Source organism: Eschrichtius robustus, chromosome 4 (genome assembly GCF_028021215.1).
Source record: "Eschrichtius robustus isolate mEscRob2 chromosome 4, mEscRob2.pri, whole genome shotgun sequence".
Taxonomy (NCBI): domain Eukaryota; kingdom Metazoa; phylum Chordata; class Mammalia; order Artiodactyla; family Eschrichtiidae; genus Eschrichtius; species Eschrichtius robustus.
Window position 1 is genome coordinate 13880816 of NC_090827.1, and position 18866 is coordinate 13899681.

At 34.8% G+C, this 18866-nt stretch overlaps 1 protein-coding gene across 2 annotated transcripts in view; it reads left to right on the forward strand.

Moving 5' to 3' along the window:
• Nucleotides 1–18866, forward strand: part of GRID2 (glutamate ionotropic receptor delta type subunit 2) — a 1411147-nt gene that overhangs the window by 750229 nt on the left and 642052 nt on the right. For both annotated transcript variants that reach the window (XM_068542054.1, XM_068542055.1), the window contains one exon: nt 13052–13257. In XM_068542054.1, coding sequence (XP_068398155.1) covers nt 13052–13257 — 206 coding nt within the window. The remainder of the gene's footprint in view (nt 1–13051; nt 13258–18866) is intronic.

Here is an 18866-nt window from a genome sequence, read left to right on the forward strand (position 1 = left end):
GATTAGGTTTCTTATCCAGTTTATTAGAGAAACACTTATTTCCAAAGCAGTTAATTATGATTAAGGGCACAGTGTAAAAGTCTACTTTAAATTCCTTAACAAAGAAAATTCAAGTCTTTGATTCTAAGTAAATGGATAAAAAGAGGGGAAAAAAAATGAAACTATTTGAATGGATTGATTCAAGACATTTTTTAAAAGGCTTGAAAAGAGGAAGTGTTGAACTTTTAAAAATATGTCATTCAGGAAACGTTCATAGCTCACTTGCTTAGTGCAAATACAAAACATGAGATTAAAAGTTTTACAGAATGTAGTCTTTACTTTTAAGAAGCTTACAGTTAACGAAAGAGAAATATTTATATGACTCTCTTAATAGAGAAAATAGTGTGTTGTGTCATGAACGATGCAAACTGAATGCTAGTGGTGTGCAATGAAGAAAATGTTCAATTTAGGCAGCAGTGATCAAAGCAGGCTTCACGGGTACACTTTGATCTTGATTATTGCCTCTCAGAATCCTACCTAACTTTAAGTGTGTGAGAGACGGCCATTCCAATAGACAGTATGAGCAAGTCTTGCAACAATAAAAATATTAAAAAATAGTATCTCTGAGCATTTTTATTGGCCAGGCAGTAGAATAAGTATTTTACATTGTATCATTGAATTTTCTCAACAGCTATATGAGGTAGATAATATTTACGATTTTACAAATAGGAAAACAGAAACAACTGATGGGTAACTTGTTCACAAAACATAGCTAAGAAGCATCAAAACTGAGATTTAAAGTCTGACCAGAGCCTGTCTATACTCCTAACCATGTATAATGAGAATAAAGAGGTTGCAGTGAGCTATCACCCAAGAATATAGCAAGGGATAATCTTACAGAGAATATGTATTGTATCCAAGCTCTGTTCTAAATGCTTTACACGTATCATCTCATTTAATCCTCACAGCAGCTCTGTGAGGTAGATGATGGTGGTGATGCTGGTGATGGCCATGATTATACCACAAATGTAAAAAGCTAAAGTAGTAAGAGGTCAGGTGACTCAAAAGTAAGTCCAAGAAGCCTGAATTCAAACACTAATAGTCTCCTCCACAGTCCCTGCTCTCAACAACTGGACTATTTTGATACAATAGAAAAAGCATAAGAGTAATTTCTGACACTGAAAATTTTTAAAAAGTTTACAAATGACATGTATAGAATCATTTTTATTAAAGAGAGATAATGTCTAACTTTAAGCCTGCAGATCTTCAACATGTTAACATCATTCACGGAAAAATACTGTATGTCAATTCGGATGGTTTGGTTATCGTTGGAAACGTGGAAACAGGGCAGTCACTGGCTCAGAGTAGGCTGACCCCTCAGCAGAAATAGCCGCTTGCTTATGCAATATATGTTCTCCCTTTTAAATTGAGAGAGCAATACTTCCAGTTGAAAAACTATATTCCCTAGTATTGCTTACAGTTGGGGGTTGCAATATGATACTGTCAAGAACTGTGAAGGGTCTGAGATTTTACCCGACTTGCAAGCTAGCGAGTTAGCCTGCCTCAATCTCACATATGCTGGCAGAAAACACTACGCTCCTGAATTAGAGAGAGAGATCTTTAATACTCAGGGTGCAGCAAGCAGCGTGAGCCTTGTATTAATTAAAATTTTCTGCTCATAACAGACACCATTAAAATAAATAGGCAAACTACAACCTGGGGAATAAATTCCAATACATATATCTGAAAAACTTATGTAAATACATAGGCTATATAAAGAGCTCAGAGAATTAAACAAAACTCCAGCAGAGCAACAAGACACCAATAAAAGTACACAATTGAAAGTGCGCAAAAAGTTTGTGCAGACAATTCATATAAGAAGATATATAAATGGCCAATAAACACAAGAAGAAGTGCTAAACATAGTCCACAGGTATATGCAAATTAAAACTAGATACTGGGGAGTTCCCTGGTGGCCGAGTGGTTAGGATTTCAGGCTTTCGCTGCCGTGGCCTGGGTTCAATCCCTGGTCAGGGAACTGAGATCCTGCAAGCGGAGTGGTGTGGCAAAAACAAAACAAAAAAACAAAAACAAGCAATGAGGTATTAATCGGTACCCACTAGACTGGGTAAAGTCCTATTTACTACACGTAGACAAGAATGTGGCAAACTGAAACTCTCCTACTTTGTGGCTGGATGTAAAAATGTACAACCACTATGGAAAGCTCTTTGGCAGTTCGTTACAAATTTACGTATGCATCTACCACATGACTTACTCATTTCACTCCCAGGTATTTACCAAGATAAATGAGAATGTATATCCTCACAAAATCTTATGTAAGAATGCTAGTATTGGCATTATTCATTACGTCCCAAACTGGAAACAACCCAAATGCCCATCATTTTGAAAATGGTTCAAGGAATTGTGGCATGTCCCTACAATGGAATACTATTAAGCAATAAGAAGAAATGAACCACTGAAATATTCAACAACAAAATTTTGAGTGAAATAAGCCTGAAAGAAAAGAAGCACATGCTGTATTATTCCTTTTATATGAAGTCCAGTAACATACAAAACTAATCTTGGTGATCCAAATCAGAAAGTGGTTGCATCTCTGGACCAGGAGTGGACTGTCTGGAAAAGGACACAAGAGAAACTTCTGTTGTAACAGAAATATTCAATATCTCATTTTGAGTGGTAGTTACAGTGGAACACAATAAATGTTCTTTAAACTACACATGTAAGGTCTATTTTATTGTAGGTAAATTATATCTCAATAAAAATTTAGAAGACAGAACAACCTATTAGATATCTGAAAAGTAAAAAGAAGTAAAGAGAAAGAAAAAAAGGAAAAAAATTAATTTGCCTATCAGAATGGTAAACTAAATATCATAATTGAATCATGATCACTTAGCAATTATTGAGTCAGACAAAAGGTTAGAATTGAGTGTAGTGGACACCTAGAACCCAAATTTGGTAGTAGATCAGAATCACTGGAAGAGCTTTTTAATCATCATCATACCTCAGCTCCATCATAGACCCCTGGAATCAGAATTTTTGCAAGGTAGGCCCTAGCAACATACATATTTTAACACCCTCCCCCCCACCCCCCGTGTTTCTGAAAAGGCCAGCTTTGTTCCTAGATGAGGCATTTGGAAACAAGAGATTTCAGCAGGTATCTCCTTCAACATCTTTGATTGGTAACATTGTTTCCCCTGACAGAATCCTCCAAGCAAGAGACAACTCACTGTACTCTGAAGGAGCCTGTCTCATATAAGGATACCAGACATTTCTAATTGGCAGAAAGCTTTTCTCTATATGAAACTTAAAATATATTGGACAAAATGATCCATTTCTAGAATAATATAAAATAAGTAATGCTTTTGCTTGTAACCATTTATCAATAAGTAAAGAAATGATTACATCCCATGAACTCAGTCTTCTACTGCCTAAGAATTTACCATTTTCAACCTGATATGTATGCTTCTTAGATAGTCCACCTTTCTAAATGCCTTTATCCCTATCTATTTTACTTTTTCAATATTTCTGTATACAATCTGACACGTTTATTGGTTACACAGTATGTCTCATGCTATCTTTTTGCCTTAGAGAGGTGAGACCTTTACCTCTTTTTAGCAAAACAAAAACCACTTGTATCTTATTGTGTTTTCTCATAATTTATGCCTTTTAAACATTTTATGTTAAATCTTTATCACATTACTCATTATATTGCCCTACCCTTTCAGTTTCGCATCACCCTCAATTTGCTTAGCCTGCTGTTTATGCTTTCAGCCAAGTCTCTGAGAGGAAGTTTGGTCAAGTAGGTGGAGTAGAGTATCCAGGAAGGCTCATTAGAAGCAGCTGATAGTGTCCAGGCAGGCTCACTATCAGAGAGGTCTAAGCAAGGAATTAGTTGAATGTAACAGCCAGCAACTAAATTCCAGAATCAAGGAGTCTTGGAACTGACAATATACAGAAGCCAGAAAGTTATAGAAGTGGGTGATCTTTAAAATAGAATAAAAACATATAGATTGCTTTCATGGGAGGTTTCTACTCTGAGAATATTGAAAGAAAAGTTGAATTTCAGGGATGGGTGGGCTGAATAGAACTGACTTACAAGAGTGACATAAGCAGTAAAGTTGATGTGCATTTCATCTAAAGAGCTATTTGGGTTATTTAATTTCCTTTGCCTAAACAAATATTGGTTCCACAGCTGAATATTGGAATGAACCTATTTGTAGGTTTATTCTATGGGTCCAGTTATGGAGCCTGGAGGGGTGATATGATGATAGGGATCTGAGCAGCTTGTAACAGTAACGACATAGAGACATGAACTAATTGAAAGTAGTCAAATATACCCTCTTCCCGTGGCCTCATCTCTACTTCAGTTCATGTGTTTGCTTCATTCTCAAGCTAGACAGATGGCATTGGTGACTTCAAGCATATTCTTACAGATTATTATACTAGAAAAAGGCCCTTTCCCTTCTTTGTCCATACATCAGTATCATACATATGGCTATTTATCCACATATAAAATCTCAGGCTCTCTTTGGGTCCTGTGCTTATTCTGGAACCAAATAATTTGTTCAGGGGCATGGTGGGCTCTCAGTCACCAGCCTGAGTTACCTGATGACCCTCTGGGTGAAGGGTAGGCATACGTGGACACATGTGCTTTCCTTGTCAGCTCGAAAGAAACTTTGCTTATAAGAAAAAACAATGGATTAGATTATTATAATCTTATTAATTTAATTTTTTAAATTTAATATTATTAAATTATAATATAGATGTTTAAAATTATAAATATTTGTCTTTATAATTCACCATTTAAAATTGCTTTTAAAATATACTCTTCGTTAGTTCAATTTGTTTGTTTTTGTTTGCTTTGGTCAATTTAGACTTATTTTATGTTCTTAGCCTTTCTGACATTTGTCTTAAGATTTCAGAATAGTCTTTTCTATTTTACAATAAGACTTTTGACCATATGTAAATATCAACTATAATTTGTTAAACTAGGTATTTCTGAAAATCAGAGACATAAACATACATAACAGGTTTTGATAGAGTATCTTAGCATGGAAAAGACTAAATGAAAATATATTTCTCTTTATATACAGAAATATTTACTTTTTGACATCCATATGCACGAAAACAAAGAAATAAATTCAAATTTAAGGATTAATGAATGGATTATATATGGACTCCATTGCACTCTGCAAGCACTGATTTAATGATCCCAAATTAAGAGTCAGTACATAGTTGAATGACCTGAGGCACTTAAGCACTACCCTTCAGTACATCGCCCTTTCCTTACAATTAAATTGTCATATGGTAGAACTCTTTGAAATGAACATTGGATGGACATCAGCATGAATGCATTCCTAGGAATCACAGTATTTATTCCGTGCAGACTTGATGTAGGTTTAATAAAATGGACACATTCCTCTTGATTTATTGCAAATGTTTATAATTACCCTGAGGGTGTTTTCAAATGTCTGATGACTATAATATTATTAACTGTCTCTCTAGACAGTGATTTATAAAGTGATTTATTACTCATTTGGCTACTTTCCAACTTTCAGTTCTCTCATTCACTTCAATGTACATCAGTAAGCATATAATTAATCCAAGCATCTTATTGAACTATTTTGTTTTCATTAGTATATATTATGTCAGTAGGTAAAAATGATATATTCTACTATTTTGGATTTGTTCATCAGTAAAATGTTCTAAAAATATTGATTAGCATTACTGTGAAAATGACTTTCATGCTGTAACATTACGATCTAATGTTAAAATCACAAGTTCTTATCAAATAGAAAATCTCAGTGGATCCCTATTGCTGGACTGTGTCACCTTAAAATCTCATACAGCACATTATTATCATTATTTTCTAAATACATCACAAATGACAAGGAAATAATTAACGACTCAAATCCCTTTAGAAGTAAGGGTTCTTCTGCATAAAAATTTTTAAATCACTCCATGGTTAAAAGCCTTTTTTCCCCTGAGGAAACAAGGCAATTGTAGATTATGCTTTGCCATTCATATGTTGGGAAAGTCCATTCAACTTAATGATGTATCTCATGCGTCCAGTAGTGTGATGTATTTCTTTTTATCTAAAAAAAATTCACAAGATTCTAAATATTAATTTAAAGCTTAGCATTCTGTCATAATTTCAGAAACACCAAGATTGACTGAATGAAGTACTGAGGTCTCCTGCTGAATGAGGTTTTCAGTGCATTAGGTGATCAAAAATGATTAAATGTGCCTAATCTACTCAAACGAGGGAGAGAGATGAGTAGAGGGAAAAAAATAATCAGACCTACAAAGCCTCAGTGAGAAATCTTTTTTCCTACCAAATTCAACATTTTAAAAGTGTCATTCGAATACAATGATCAGACTGAGGATTACTGTTTGATGTATTCCAGAGAATGCCACTAAATTTAAGTTGCAACGACAGTTTGGAAAATGAGTAGTATTGTAATATTCTTCTATCTGTAATAGGGTCTATGTTATCACCAGATGTGTAGATAACAAGCTCATTGAGGGCAGAGATTGTTTTGCTTATGCTTGGCACATAGTAAGCAGAGACTGGATTCCAAAAGAGGTCTATTTAGATGCTGACTACTGGTTTAGGATGAACAGTAAAATATCACATTTCTGGTTTGGGGGTCTGTTTAGAAATGTGCTTATGCATTAGATCTTAATATCGCCTAGGATTTTTATACCTTAATCTATTTACATTATAAGCCATTTTCAGTAGAGATATTAAATTTAGTCTTACATTAGTGATCATAATAAAGTCATTATTCTACATAATTTAATAAAATGAATCATTGTGTTTCAATCAGCCATTACCTCTTGGAGAGCAGTTGCAGGAAGTTGGTCTAACTAGGTAACACAAATCAGATATCACAAAAATTGATGGTTGCTAGAATATCAATTTATAAAGATAGTACCTAGATCAACTTTTAGTCCTTACTGTGATTTTTTGTTTGTTTGTTTTCCATTTTTCCATAGAAAAAGAGAACAGAAGAAAATTAAGAACAAGTGGGACATTTGACTGGGTTAATAAAGTCTTGATAATTAAAATGCACATTGCATAGAAATTTGCAGTTTACAAACTGCTTTAATATTTCACACCCCTTATTTCCTTTTATTAGAATAACCCATTAATTAGGTGATATAATTTTCTTTTTGCATTGATAAAGTGTGATTAGCTGTTACTTTTCCTAAGCTTCCATTCCTTTGTTACATTTCTTTCATTGGCATTAATCACATTAAAACAATTACTTGTTTAAATTGTTATTCCCTCCACTAAACTGGATGTACTTCAAGGAGAGGAACTGTGCCTTCACCTTCATTACCAAACTACCAGATGTTTATCAAAAGACTATGTATTAGTCAATACCCTTTCTCTTGTGAGTGACAGAAGCTCATTTCAAACTAGGTAAGCAAAAAAAGAAAAAATGTTTTTTCGATTGACTCATGTAGTTGGGAAGTCTAAGAAATAGCTGCCTTGCCTCTGTTTCACTTCACTCGTTGGCTGCGTTCTCAGCTTCTCACTAGACATGCTGGCTCTCTCAATTCCAAAACTGCATCATTACAACTTGTGATACAAAAGAATGACCATTTCTTTTTCATTATCCTTATATCAAATTTCAATCTTTGTTTGAATCCTGTGACTATCTGTGAACTAATTACTTAGGCCAAAGATATGGAGAGCGCACATTTAACTGTCCTGGGACACATGACCATCCAGTAGTGAATATAGAAGGTTGTGCACATGTAGAACACAGAGATGGGTCCAGGTTTGTTTCTTAAATGAAAAATGAGGTTTTGTTGTTTGAATAAAGGAGAAAAAATACTGGGAAGGTAAAAACGACAAACATCACCTATGAAATTGATTCTAAGTTCACACGGCTATGTGGGTAGCAAAGTAAGGATCCAAACCTGGTTTTCTGACATCAAGTGTAGTACGTTTTCCCCTAGATAAAAAGTTGTTTTAAAAAAGAAAGATGCCCCCAATAATAAAAATAACTTTAAAAATTAAAAAAATAAAGATGAAATATTGACTAGAAATGACTTATAAGACTTTTCATGTCAAATTACCCTGAAAACAACAACCTTTGACTCCATAAATGTAAGGAAAATTTCCAGTGCATTCTGTCTTGTGCCACCCAAATTCCCTCAGCTGAAGAGAGCCATGGACCAGTCTATGCAGGATTATAAAACCCCTCCTTCCACCAGCCCTAACTTGGGATAACACTTCCAGAGCTCTGTGCAGTTCTCTGCTGAGATTTGCATCACAGCTCCCTCTCTGCTGACCCTTGTTCCCTTCCCTTGCTGCACAAGTGTTATTTCTTAGAGTACTCCCTAATAAGCTTCCTATTCTCCAGTCTCTATCTTAGACGCCACTTCCCTGGGAACCCAATCTTCTACAGTTTACAATATTTTTCTTGGGCCTGAAAGACAACTAGAGTTAGTCTAAATAATAGCTGAAAATACTTAAAGGTTATCAAGGAAGGTATTTATAAGTTTCTTAATATTTTTATTTTAAATGTTTCTCTATTTAAATAAGATGTAATACACACTACTAGTTAACATGTTGAGTATCTATACTCTGCCTTCTTATATAGAATGGATAGAAAAACAACCATCACGGGCAGTGACTATACTAGTTCAGGTTTTCCAATAACGCCCTTAAGGGAAGCAAACAGATTAGACCATAATCTAGGCAGTGTGCAGAATGGTTTAGGTATGTACATTTACTGGGGAGAAAAGGGATCCATAATCTTCATGATTTTCTCAGAGGACACTGTGACAGAAAGAAGGTTAAGAAATTGGAGCCTTGGTTCCCAAACTGATCTCTTAAAAATTATTAGGTGCTAAAATCTCTGGGTTTTATCATGAGAATTTCTGATTCCATAGGAATGGGGTGAGGCTAAGAAATCTTCCTTTTGGACAAGTTCTCCAAATGATTCTAAAATAAAATTCAGTAGACAATAACTTGAAAAATGCCAGCCTAAGTACTAAACTATACTTCTCTATTAGTTTTCTATTGCTGGTATAATGAGTGATCACAAATTTAGAGGCTTAAATAATACAGATTATTACTTTACAATTCTGTAAATCAGAAGTCTGACATGGGATTGCAGTGGGCTAAAATCAAGAAGTAAGCAAGGCTGTGTTCCTTTCTGAAGGTTCTTGGGGAGAACCCATTTTCTTGCCTTTTCTAGGGACCATCCACATTTCTTCATTCAAGGTCTCCTTCTTTCATCCACAAAGCCAGCAATAGTCATCTCTGAAGTTTCCCAAAAGGCTCAGCTCATTCTTCAGTAGTCAGCTCTCCCTTCGACTCTCCTCTTCTGCCTCCCTCTTTTAAGTTTAAGGATGCTGTGATTACACTAGTCCCACCAAAGTAATAGGAGATGTCTCCCTGTCTTAAGGTCAAGCGACTGACAACCTTAATGTCATCTGCAGCATTAATTCCTCTTTGCTTTGTAACCCTAACCTATTTATAGACTCCAGGGATTAGGACTTGGGCATCTTTGGGAGGTCGTATTCTGCTACCACAAGTTCCTTTATAGAGCCCAGGGAAAAAAAGAGTTCTTTTTTTTTGTCCTAATCTTGTGTTTAATAACTTAGTTAATGAGTTAACTTGCTGTTATTATAATTATCTGGTCAGTAGAATTAATAATCACTGGGAACAACTGAAACTACTATTTAACTTTCTGTTATCAATGAGTAACATCTAGTAACACCCATAGGCCTGGAAGCTTTATGATGTCAGGCATCACCTCTTATCTTTTTAATTTCTGTAACCTGTAACATTTTACTCATTTTTTCCAACTAACAGTTAAGCAGATAATGTAGCTGAATAATTGTGATATTTGATCATACTCATGAACTGACAAAGCCAAAGATCCACTCTCTCTTTTAATGACTTTTCCACAGCGCAGCTAATAGCATGATTCAGATTCTTTTCACATCAAACTTACAATTGCTGTATATCATGGGTGTTTGGTGTTATTCACAAATAAGCAAAACTATTATTGTTTATTTAACTCCTGCATTCCAAGACTCTAAAACATTATGCTTGCTATTTTGGGTAACTGTCCATCAGTAAATTTTAAGCAATTCTGTCCTATTGGTGGGGGGAGGAGTGGGTGATCCCTTAACAAGCAATTGTGCACTATTATTAACAATAATAGCACCTACCGTGTGTTAGACTCTTCACTGGATTTCCCATGCAGACACACACACCATCACCCTCACTAATTAATCTTTCAAGACATCTATAAGATAAATATTTCTTCATTTATAGATCAGAAAAATTTTCAAAAACTTTATAATCACTTATCTAGGCAGTGATAACCAGAACTGCAGACTAAGGAAGCAAAGACATAATAGCAATCTTTTATCACATCACTTTTCTGGCCAAGTAACAATACATATAGTACTTAATTTCTGGTCAAACATAAAAGCTAAAAAAGGTCATGCTGTTTTAAATGAAGGGAAAATCAGTTACAAGCTGAATTTGAAGGATCACATAACCCATCATCTACTTAGTCAGATCCTCTACTTAAAACTTTCAAGAGATTAAAACTGTATTTAGGATAAAATCAAAACCTCTTTCTGTGTCTCACCAGGATCCACATGATCTGAGGTTTCTCCACACAGCTCCACCTAACTCTGCCCTCCCCGTGGCTAGCTGGACTGCAGCCGCACAGAAATCGTTTAGGTACTTCAAACACAAGCTCTTCGCTGCCTCGGGGCATCTTCCGGAGCTGTTGTTCTTTCATCCTATCCCCTTGCCTGGGAAATGTCTTCTCATCCTTTAGATCACACTTTAAATGCCAGTTTTCCAGAGGAAACCTCCTTGAGTATTCTAACTAAAATAGGTCCTTCTTCCCACCCTGTTATTCTCCAGGAGCACACCCTTGTTTCCTTCCCAGCACTTAGTGTGAATTGTATGTGTTACTTTGTTTATCCGTTTATTGCCTGTCTCAATGTGGGGAAGGGTATTCACTGTTGAATTCTGAGCACATAGCATTGGTGACAGGCAATAATTTCAAAAATTTTCAATAATTTGTTTCAATAATTTTTTTTTGAAACAGTTTCTTTTTTTCTCAAAGTTAAGAGTGTAAGTAATTTGTTTGGAGTCTTATGCTCTGGTCACACTGTGTTTTCTGAACATCTCTATTTCAGTTTATTTTTGGCTTTTTCTGTCATATTTAGCTGCACTTTTAAGTGATTCATACTAAAGAAACAACAACTTACAATTCAAAATCAAGGATCTGCTCTGACACATATTTTAAAGACATACTGGTTCTGGGGTGGGGTCCAGGCTTCTGCACTTTTAGTAAGATTTCCAAGTTTTTCTGATTCACAGCAAAGTTTGAGAAGGCCTGCTTGAGTGCGAACATAGTCCTGTTATATGTCTACCTGTATCTGCTAAATTTCATCAGATCTAAACCTTTGTTTAATCCATGCTTGAATACCTTACATCCTTAGGAACTTTCTGACCTGGATATTTAATGAGTACATAATACCTTTATTATTCCAACTCTTTTATCTCTTGTTCTGCTCTAGATGAGTCTTCGTTCTTTTAAGCTACTGTGATGCTGACATCCTGGGTTTATAATTTAATTAGGAATAAGGAATGTAAGGTAGAATTTATACAGTTATCTATTCTGAAGAGTTTGAGAGTCATCAGATAACTGGACATATAGTGTTTACAGTAATTGTTTTAAAATAAAACAGATCATAAGAAGAAAGCAAATTTTAAAATTATTAGTATTAATTTATAAACTTGCAAATATAAACTTTGGTTATGAGCAAATGTTAGTTTCTAAATTTGTGACTGTTTCTTACTCTATTGGCTTATATATTGCCTTTAATTGCTAATGTATTGAAAAACACATGACCTTGTTATTGTCCTTGAGAGGTAAATTTTACATGCCTGCGGTCTTGCACATTAAGGAATTTTGAGATACAGTCCATTCATAATAAGCAACCTACAATTTCATTCACTCCTTATCTTTCCCTAGTTTCTTCCCTTTTAACATTTTATGTCATGAGCATATACAGAAAAATAAACACTACTTTATAGTCAAAGCAATCTGCTATATTAAGATTATATTGTGCCGGGTACATCTTCCAATCATATTTATCAATGTTTAGATCCCTTCTTCTATAAACAGCCAATGTGGCACTAGGAAAAATATTTGTAACATTTCAGGCACTTATTGTTACTTAAATATACATCAAAATACAAGTGTATAAACACTTTATTTAGACTGTATTTTACCCTCCTTATTTAGATGTGAAATGGACACAATTTTTTATTTGATAATCTTTCAGAAATTTTTTTATTTTGGAATGGGTGTGTGAATATTTTGTTAAAATTTATGTTTTACACACAAAGTACATTCCCATACTCCTGGAAAAAAACCCAATCTCTACCAAGTTGGCCAGATTTGAGCTAAGAAGGTAGTACTCGTAAAACAGGCAACAATGTAGCTGTTTTATTTGTGGTCTAAGTGACCTGCGACCCTTTGAAAATAACCTCTCAAAACCGTCTTTCAATTAAGATTGAAGATGTCAAGTTTAGTGATATCGTTGCCTATTTTAAGAAATGGTAGTAATCTTGATTCAGATTCATCAGCCATTAATGACATTCATGTTTTGCCTGAGGTTAATATCACTCTTTAATACTGAGGAAAAATAAGGAATGTACTTTCTTATCTCACATTTGCTTTAGAGAAGTGAGGATCTTACCCAATCACTTCCCTCTACTCTGTTCTAACATCTTCCAGAGGTGAGATAATTTAGAATGCTCAGTGGAGGAAAATTAATTTAAAAAATAACAATCCCTACATTTTTCACGTAAACACCTTAAATCGTCTTTTCTCAACCTTAAACATATTTGAGAGTTCCATCAGCTACTCAATTAGAAGTTTAAACAGCCTACAATGTAGAACAATAAACTATTCTGATGTGAGTGAAATAGCTTTTCTCTCCCTTCTGTGCTGTAATTCACATTTTGGTGGGCTTTTGATGTTCCTAGATATCCGTGGAATTCAGGAGTTTTTGGACAAAGTGTCTCAGCAGGGGATGGATGTTGCACTTCAGAAGGTAGAAAACAACATCAATAAAATGATCACCACTCTCTTTGATACCATGAGAATAGAGGAATTGAATCGCTATCGAGACACTCTTAGGCGAGCCATCCTTGTTATGAATCCTGCCACAGCCAAATCCTTCATTACTGAGGTAAGTAAAAATTGTCATGGGCTGGGAATAGGGTGTAAAAATTAAATGTTTTGGAATAGACTTCACAGAGGAGATGAAAATTAAGAGCAGCGTGAGGGAATTAACTACACAACTCTCATTAGCACTAATTGAGGTAGCACAGTGAATTCCTTGCTCATCACATTTACCCCGTACTGTCCAGTTAATTGCTAAGAATGTGGATTTATATGTATTTAGGCACATAGCCAGGATGGTTTTAAGAAATCTTATGGGGATTTAAAAGTGCTGTTTACCTGAGTGGATTTAACAAGTTGTCTAACTAATACTTAAAATTTTTATGCAAGTTAAAATTTTACTTCTGAGAAAAGATTTACTTCAATTAAGCTATTGTTGCCTAAACATGATTCCATTTACAAAAACATATAGCATATTTACTTCTGCTCTGTGAACTCTGTACCAAGACAAATAATTAAAATTGTCTGAAACTCTGCAAAGTGATGACCACTGTACATTTTACGATGCTGGATCCTCAAAATTTTAATTGTATCTGTTCATTTGGCCAGAAGCTCTGAAACTTTGTGAAAATACAGTTAAGACTTCTTAATCTCTATATTCTAAAATCTTTGGTGCTGCCTTACAAAAGATTATTGTTAAGTAAGTTTGCCTTACTTCAAATATTTAATTTTATGTAGTGCTAGAACTGATCATGACATTACATACTTTCACATGGGTTTTATTATTAGTTTTAAATTTTTTCATGACTTTATTTCACTAATACTTTTTTCTTCACTTCTCCATTGTGCTTTCTTTAGCTCGCAAAGTACTGCTGTAAAGCTTCCAAATTAGGAATGTGTTAGAAATTCTTTGGCACTCTATAATATAATTGGTATCAGGGACATTGAAGCAAAATATAAATCACTAATAAGAATAAAACTTTGGAAAATATCAATGATACATTTTTTAAAATTTTAATTGAAAACTTTGTTATGCAGTTTAGGGACAAATATAGAACTTTGACCTTTCTAAGTCTAGCAAATAACTCAGAGAGTCTCATTGAATCACTGGATTTTTCCACAATAGAAAGAATATTTTCAATTCTACAGGAGCTTGTTCTTTCCTTCAAGAAACACAAAATCTGCTGGAAGATTGAAGGCAAATATACAAAGACATGTAATATGAATTGGAATCTTAAAATTATAAGAAATAAAGTTGAAGCATCTATAGTCATTTTTGGTTGGAAAGATCAGAGAAGGCTTCACTGAGAAGGCACATTTGAACCAGACTTAGTATCATGAGTAGGAATTCACAAAAGAAGTGGTATTTAACAGACAAGTACAAGTCCATCTCAGCCACTTCCTGATCACATGATGTCAGCAAATTACTTAACATTTTTGAGCCTCCATTTTGTCACCAGTAAAATGGGAATAATTATTGATTTCAGCTTATTATATTTGTAACACAGAATAATGAGATATAAAAAGACTTAAAGGGGTAGTTGGGGGACTGGCACCTAGTAGATGCTTAAGAAACAGTAATTTCTAGATCATTTTTTCTAGCACATAGTATATACCTGACACATAGCACATGCTGTGGCCCCCTATCCTTGACTCTGAACTTTGATATTTGTAACAATCTACTGCTTCCACTTTGTTCTCAAACACATAAATTTATCTTTGTGATTTTCCTGAGAGACTTATCTCCCTTCCTCTACCAAGCCACCATTTTTTCCCCCACTCACTTTGTCTTTCTGATTTTCTGTCTTTAAACTGTGGACTAAGTTTATTTTATGGTCTCAAGCAGCAAGGAGGAATGACAGAAAGAATGTGAACCCACCTGCCTTCCCCATCCTAAGCTGGCTATCCTCTTCTCTGACCTGTGTAGTGGTTCCTGTTGCTCCATTAGCTGTTCTCAAACACTTCCCAGCTTGCTTCTGCTCTCCCATGAGTCCTAGGAACATTTCCCCACTTAGAGAGTAGGCTGACCCCTTAAGTCCTAGATGCAGTTCATTCAAAGGCAAGCAGCAGCAAATCCAAAAGGCAGACAGCACCAGAGGTCTGGAGACGTGGAATAGTTCCTGACTTAGAGGATCACTTAGTTTAGTGGAGGAGGCAAGCAGGTAACTAAGTAATAAAATATGAAAGAAAAATAGTATAATAATGACAGGTGGCTGAGGCTCCAGAATCCCATAGGAGAACTGACTAACTCTGCAGGAGTTTGGCTGGCGTGACGAAAAGTTTCACACAAAGTTTGCTTTACCAGAATCATGAAAAATGAATGAGACCGTATTAGGCAGACAGTGATAGGCAAATAAAAATTCACCGTGTGTGCACGTGTGTGTGTGAGAGAGAGAGATGGACATAGTTTTAAAAATCAAATACAACTGAGAGTTTTAATAATGAAAAGCAAGAGTCCCTTGTTCCACCTATTTCTCCCACCAGTTATTCTTTTCAAAAATAATTACTTATTATTTTAATGTTTACAATTTAATCGGTATTTACTTTTAGAATACACTATGCATTCACATGATTCAAGATTTAAAAGGTTCAGAAGGATAACCTCCTGTTATTGTTCCTTAAGCACCTGATTTTCTTCTCAGGAGGCAATGTGTCTTGTGTGGCATTCCAGGTATGCACCTACACCTATACATGTACGTGTACGTGTACATATACATATACATCTTAGCTCCCCGACCAGGGGTTGAACCTGCACCCCTGCATTGGAAGGCAAAGTCTTAACCACTGGACCAGCAGGGAAGTCCCTCAGTAATTTATTTTAAAACACTTTTCTGATGGCTTCTGTCCCTTTTTCCTCATGGTCGTTGGTTTATATATCTGTTCATTCCCTTATATTGTATTGGGGTTTTGGAGATGATCCCGTTTGACTTTTTTCAGTTGGAAGTTCCAGGATGTTCTTTCAGATTTTGAGAGATTAACAGACAAAAGATACTCTAAAGAATGATTGCTATAGTTTTGAAGAAATAATATATCGAACCATGACATTTTAGATTTGGAAAGTACAACATATAACATTTTGTCTGAATTCCAAATTTACAACTGAGAAAATTAAAAGCCTCCCTAGATCTAATCAGTATTATTCCCTAACTTCCTCCAGCCACGTTCAATATCTTTGCAGCTAGTGCTGATAGGGGATGGTAGGGGACGCTCACAGTTTGAAACTGATAAAGTAAGTTGGCAGCCGGTCAAAGGGGTACGTGATTGTCAGGTCCTAAGAGATATAGAAATGACTTACAGTGGATTACATGATGGATAGAAAGGCAAATGAAGCTAGAAAAGAACGGATGGATTGGGATAATGGGAAAGAGAGAGGAACTAAAGGTTATGATGAGGTCAAAGAGACAGGTTCTGTAAGCACCGAAGAGAGGGAGAGGAGGAAGGGAGAAATTCTGCTCAAAGAGAGGGAATAGCAGAATTCCCAGCTTCACTGCTTCCTATATTTTATAAGTTGGCATGGAAAGTTTTTAAAATATTCGAGGGAAATATTAAGTCAAAAGAATGAGTCTTAAAGAAGAAATTGCTCACTTAGCATTGTCATTTAATTGCTAAGGGGAAAAAACGGGCATATCAATTCTGTTTGCATCTTTTTTCCTGTCCCTGGAGCAATTATGTGGCATTGAGTTAATTATGCTCCCTTTGAAGTCTTAGAAATTTAATATATTACATGTCTACAGTTAGTTCTCCACCCCTCATTCAAGATTTCAAAGCTTTAAGAAAAATACTGCAGTTATGTGCAGCTGAGTAAATCAACCTGCTGTGATATCGGTGGAAAATTGTTATCACAATGTACCCGTAAGTGTCCTTGAAATGAATATGGTGAAACAAGAGTGCTCACATGGTTTGATTTAAATATGGATTAGGATGATATTTTGGAAAACAATATTTTTTGTATAGGAAAATGTTGCATTGGATGCTCTGTAAGTTAAACCATTTCCAGAAAGGGTACATGCATTAGAAGTTTGGGGTCTTAACTTTTAGTTTTCCAGTTTGATAAGAAAAATCAATTCTTTGAAAATGGGAAGTTTTATTACTTATATGATAATGAATATTATTGCCTATTTACATTTTTTCAAATTTTCAGAAAGGAACCCTACTGTTACATGAAATCCTTTTATTCTGCAATAAGAAAAGGGTATTATCTTTTATTCCTTAAAACATACTTTATGAAATAGCTTTCATTCCATTGTACTATATCCCAGAGAACTTTAATCCTGTCACACAACAAAAAGGCAAAGTTACTTACTTCAAATATGTAAGCAGCTTACCAGAAATAAGCCTTTAGGAAGGTTTAGAAAACAAGTGAAGTTATCTTGTCTCAAGGGATATAGAAAGGTTCCTAGTCATCAAAAGAGAACCCTGAATATTCAAATTACTGTGATAGTTATCAAGTAGCTATCCAAATAACCCAATTTTTACCAAAATAAAAAATTATTTGGAGACGTTATGCAATGTACAGTTTTTAAGATGAGGATAATGTAATGATACTAGACAAAGGAACATATGACTATAATTTTTTCCAAAATATATTCATTGCATGAAAGTCTCTCTAATAATACTGTGTTCATAGATGATTGATATGCATTTTAAAGTACACTTTTAATTGAAATTTAATGTACATAATTATAATGCATATAATGCGTATAACTGTACAGCGCAACAAATTTCCATGCATCCAGATCAAGAGACAGAACATAACTAGCATTCCCAGAGTCCCCTTCCAGGCAACACCCAGTTATAACCTCCTTGAAGGTATAGCCATTATCTTGACTTCTAACACAATAAACTAGTTGTGATTCATATTAAACTTTATATGAATAGAAGCATACTGTGTATACTCAGATCCAACTCACCTCTTTCCAGTGACCACTGACTTGGGTATTGATATTGGTGAACAGTTTGCTACTAATTTCTCCTAATAATCTAAAGGTCATTTAACAATTTTTGCCTTTGAAGAGTCTAATTTGCTAGTTTTTCTTTTCTATCAGGTTTTTGACAGGTTCAACATTTTCATTCTATTCTATTTATTTAAATGAAGTTAAACAAGAAAATACCTGAACATAAGTGAAGGTTGTACTCATATTTGAAATATAAAATCACAGTTGCTTCAACCTTCAAGACAAGGGAATTGAAATTCTTCTCTAATCCAGTATTCATTTATTCATTCATTCAGACAATATGTTTAAAGCTATTCTGTGCAAGACAATGTGGTTAATGTTGCTAGGAATACAATCATGAAAGATATATGGGTCTAGCCTCAAAGGAACAGACAGATTAATAAGGGGAATGTTGTAAACATAGAATGTACAAAATAATAAAACCACAAGAAAATAAACAGGAAAGTTACTCTTCTCAACTCCCAAATGCAATTGAATATAAAGAAAACAAAGTTGCTATCCAAAGCTTAATCAAATAAAGTTTGTAGATAATGTATAAGATTATACAGACCTAGAAGTAAAACAAAATTTCTTTTGTTATGAGGTACTGAGAAGTCTTAGCTACTTCAAGAAATTCTTACCGTAATTTACTATAGTCTTATCAAAGCACGTCTGGAATGTGATTGAATCCAAGCGTGATTAAATTTATATTGAGTTTTCTCTCCATGAAGTAATATGGACA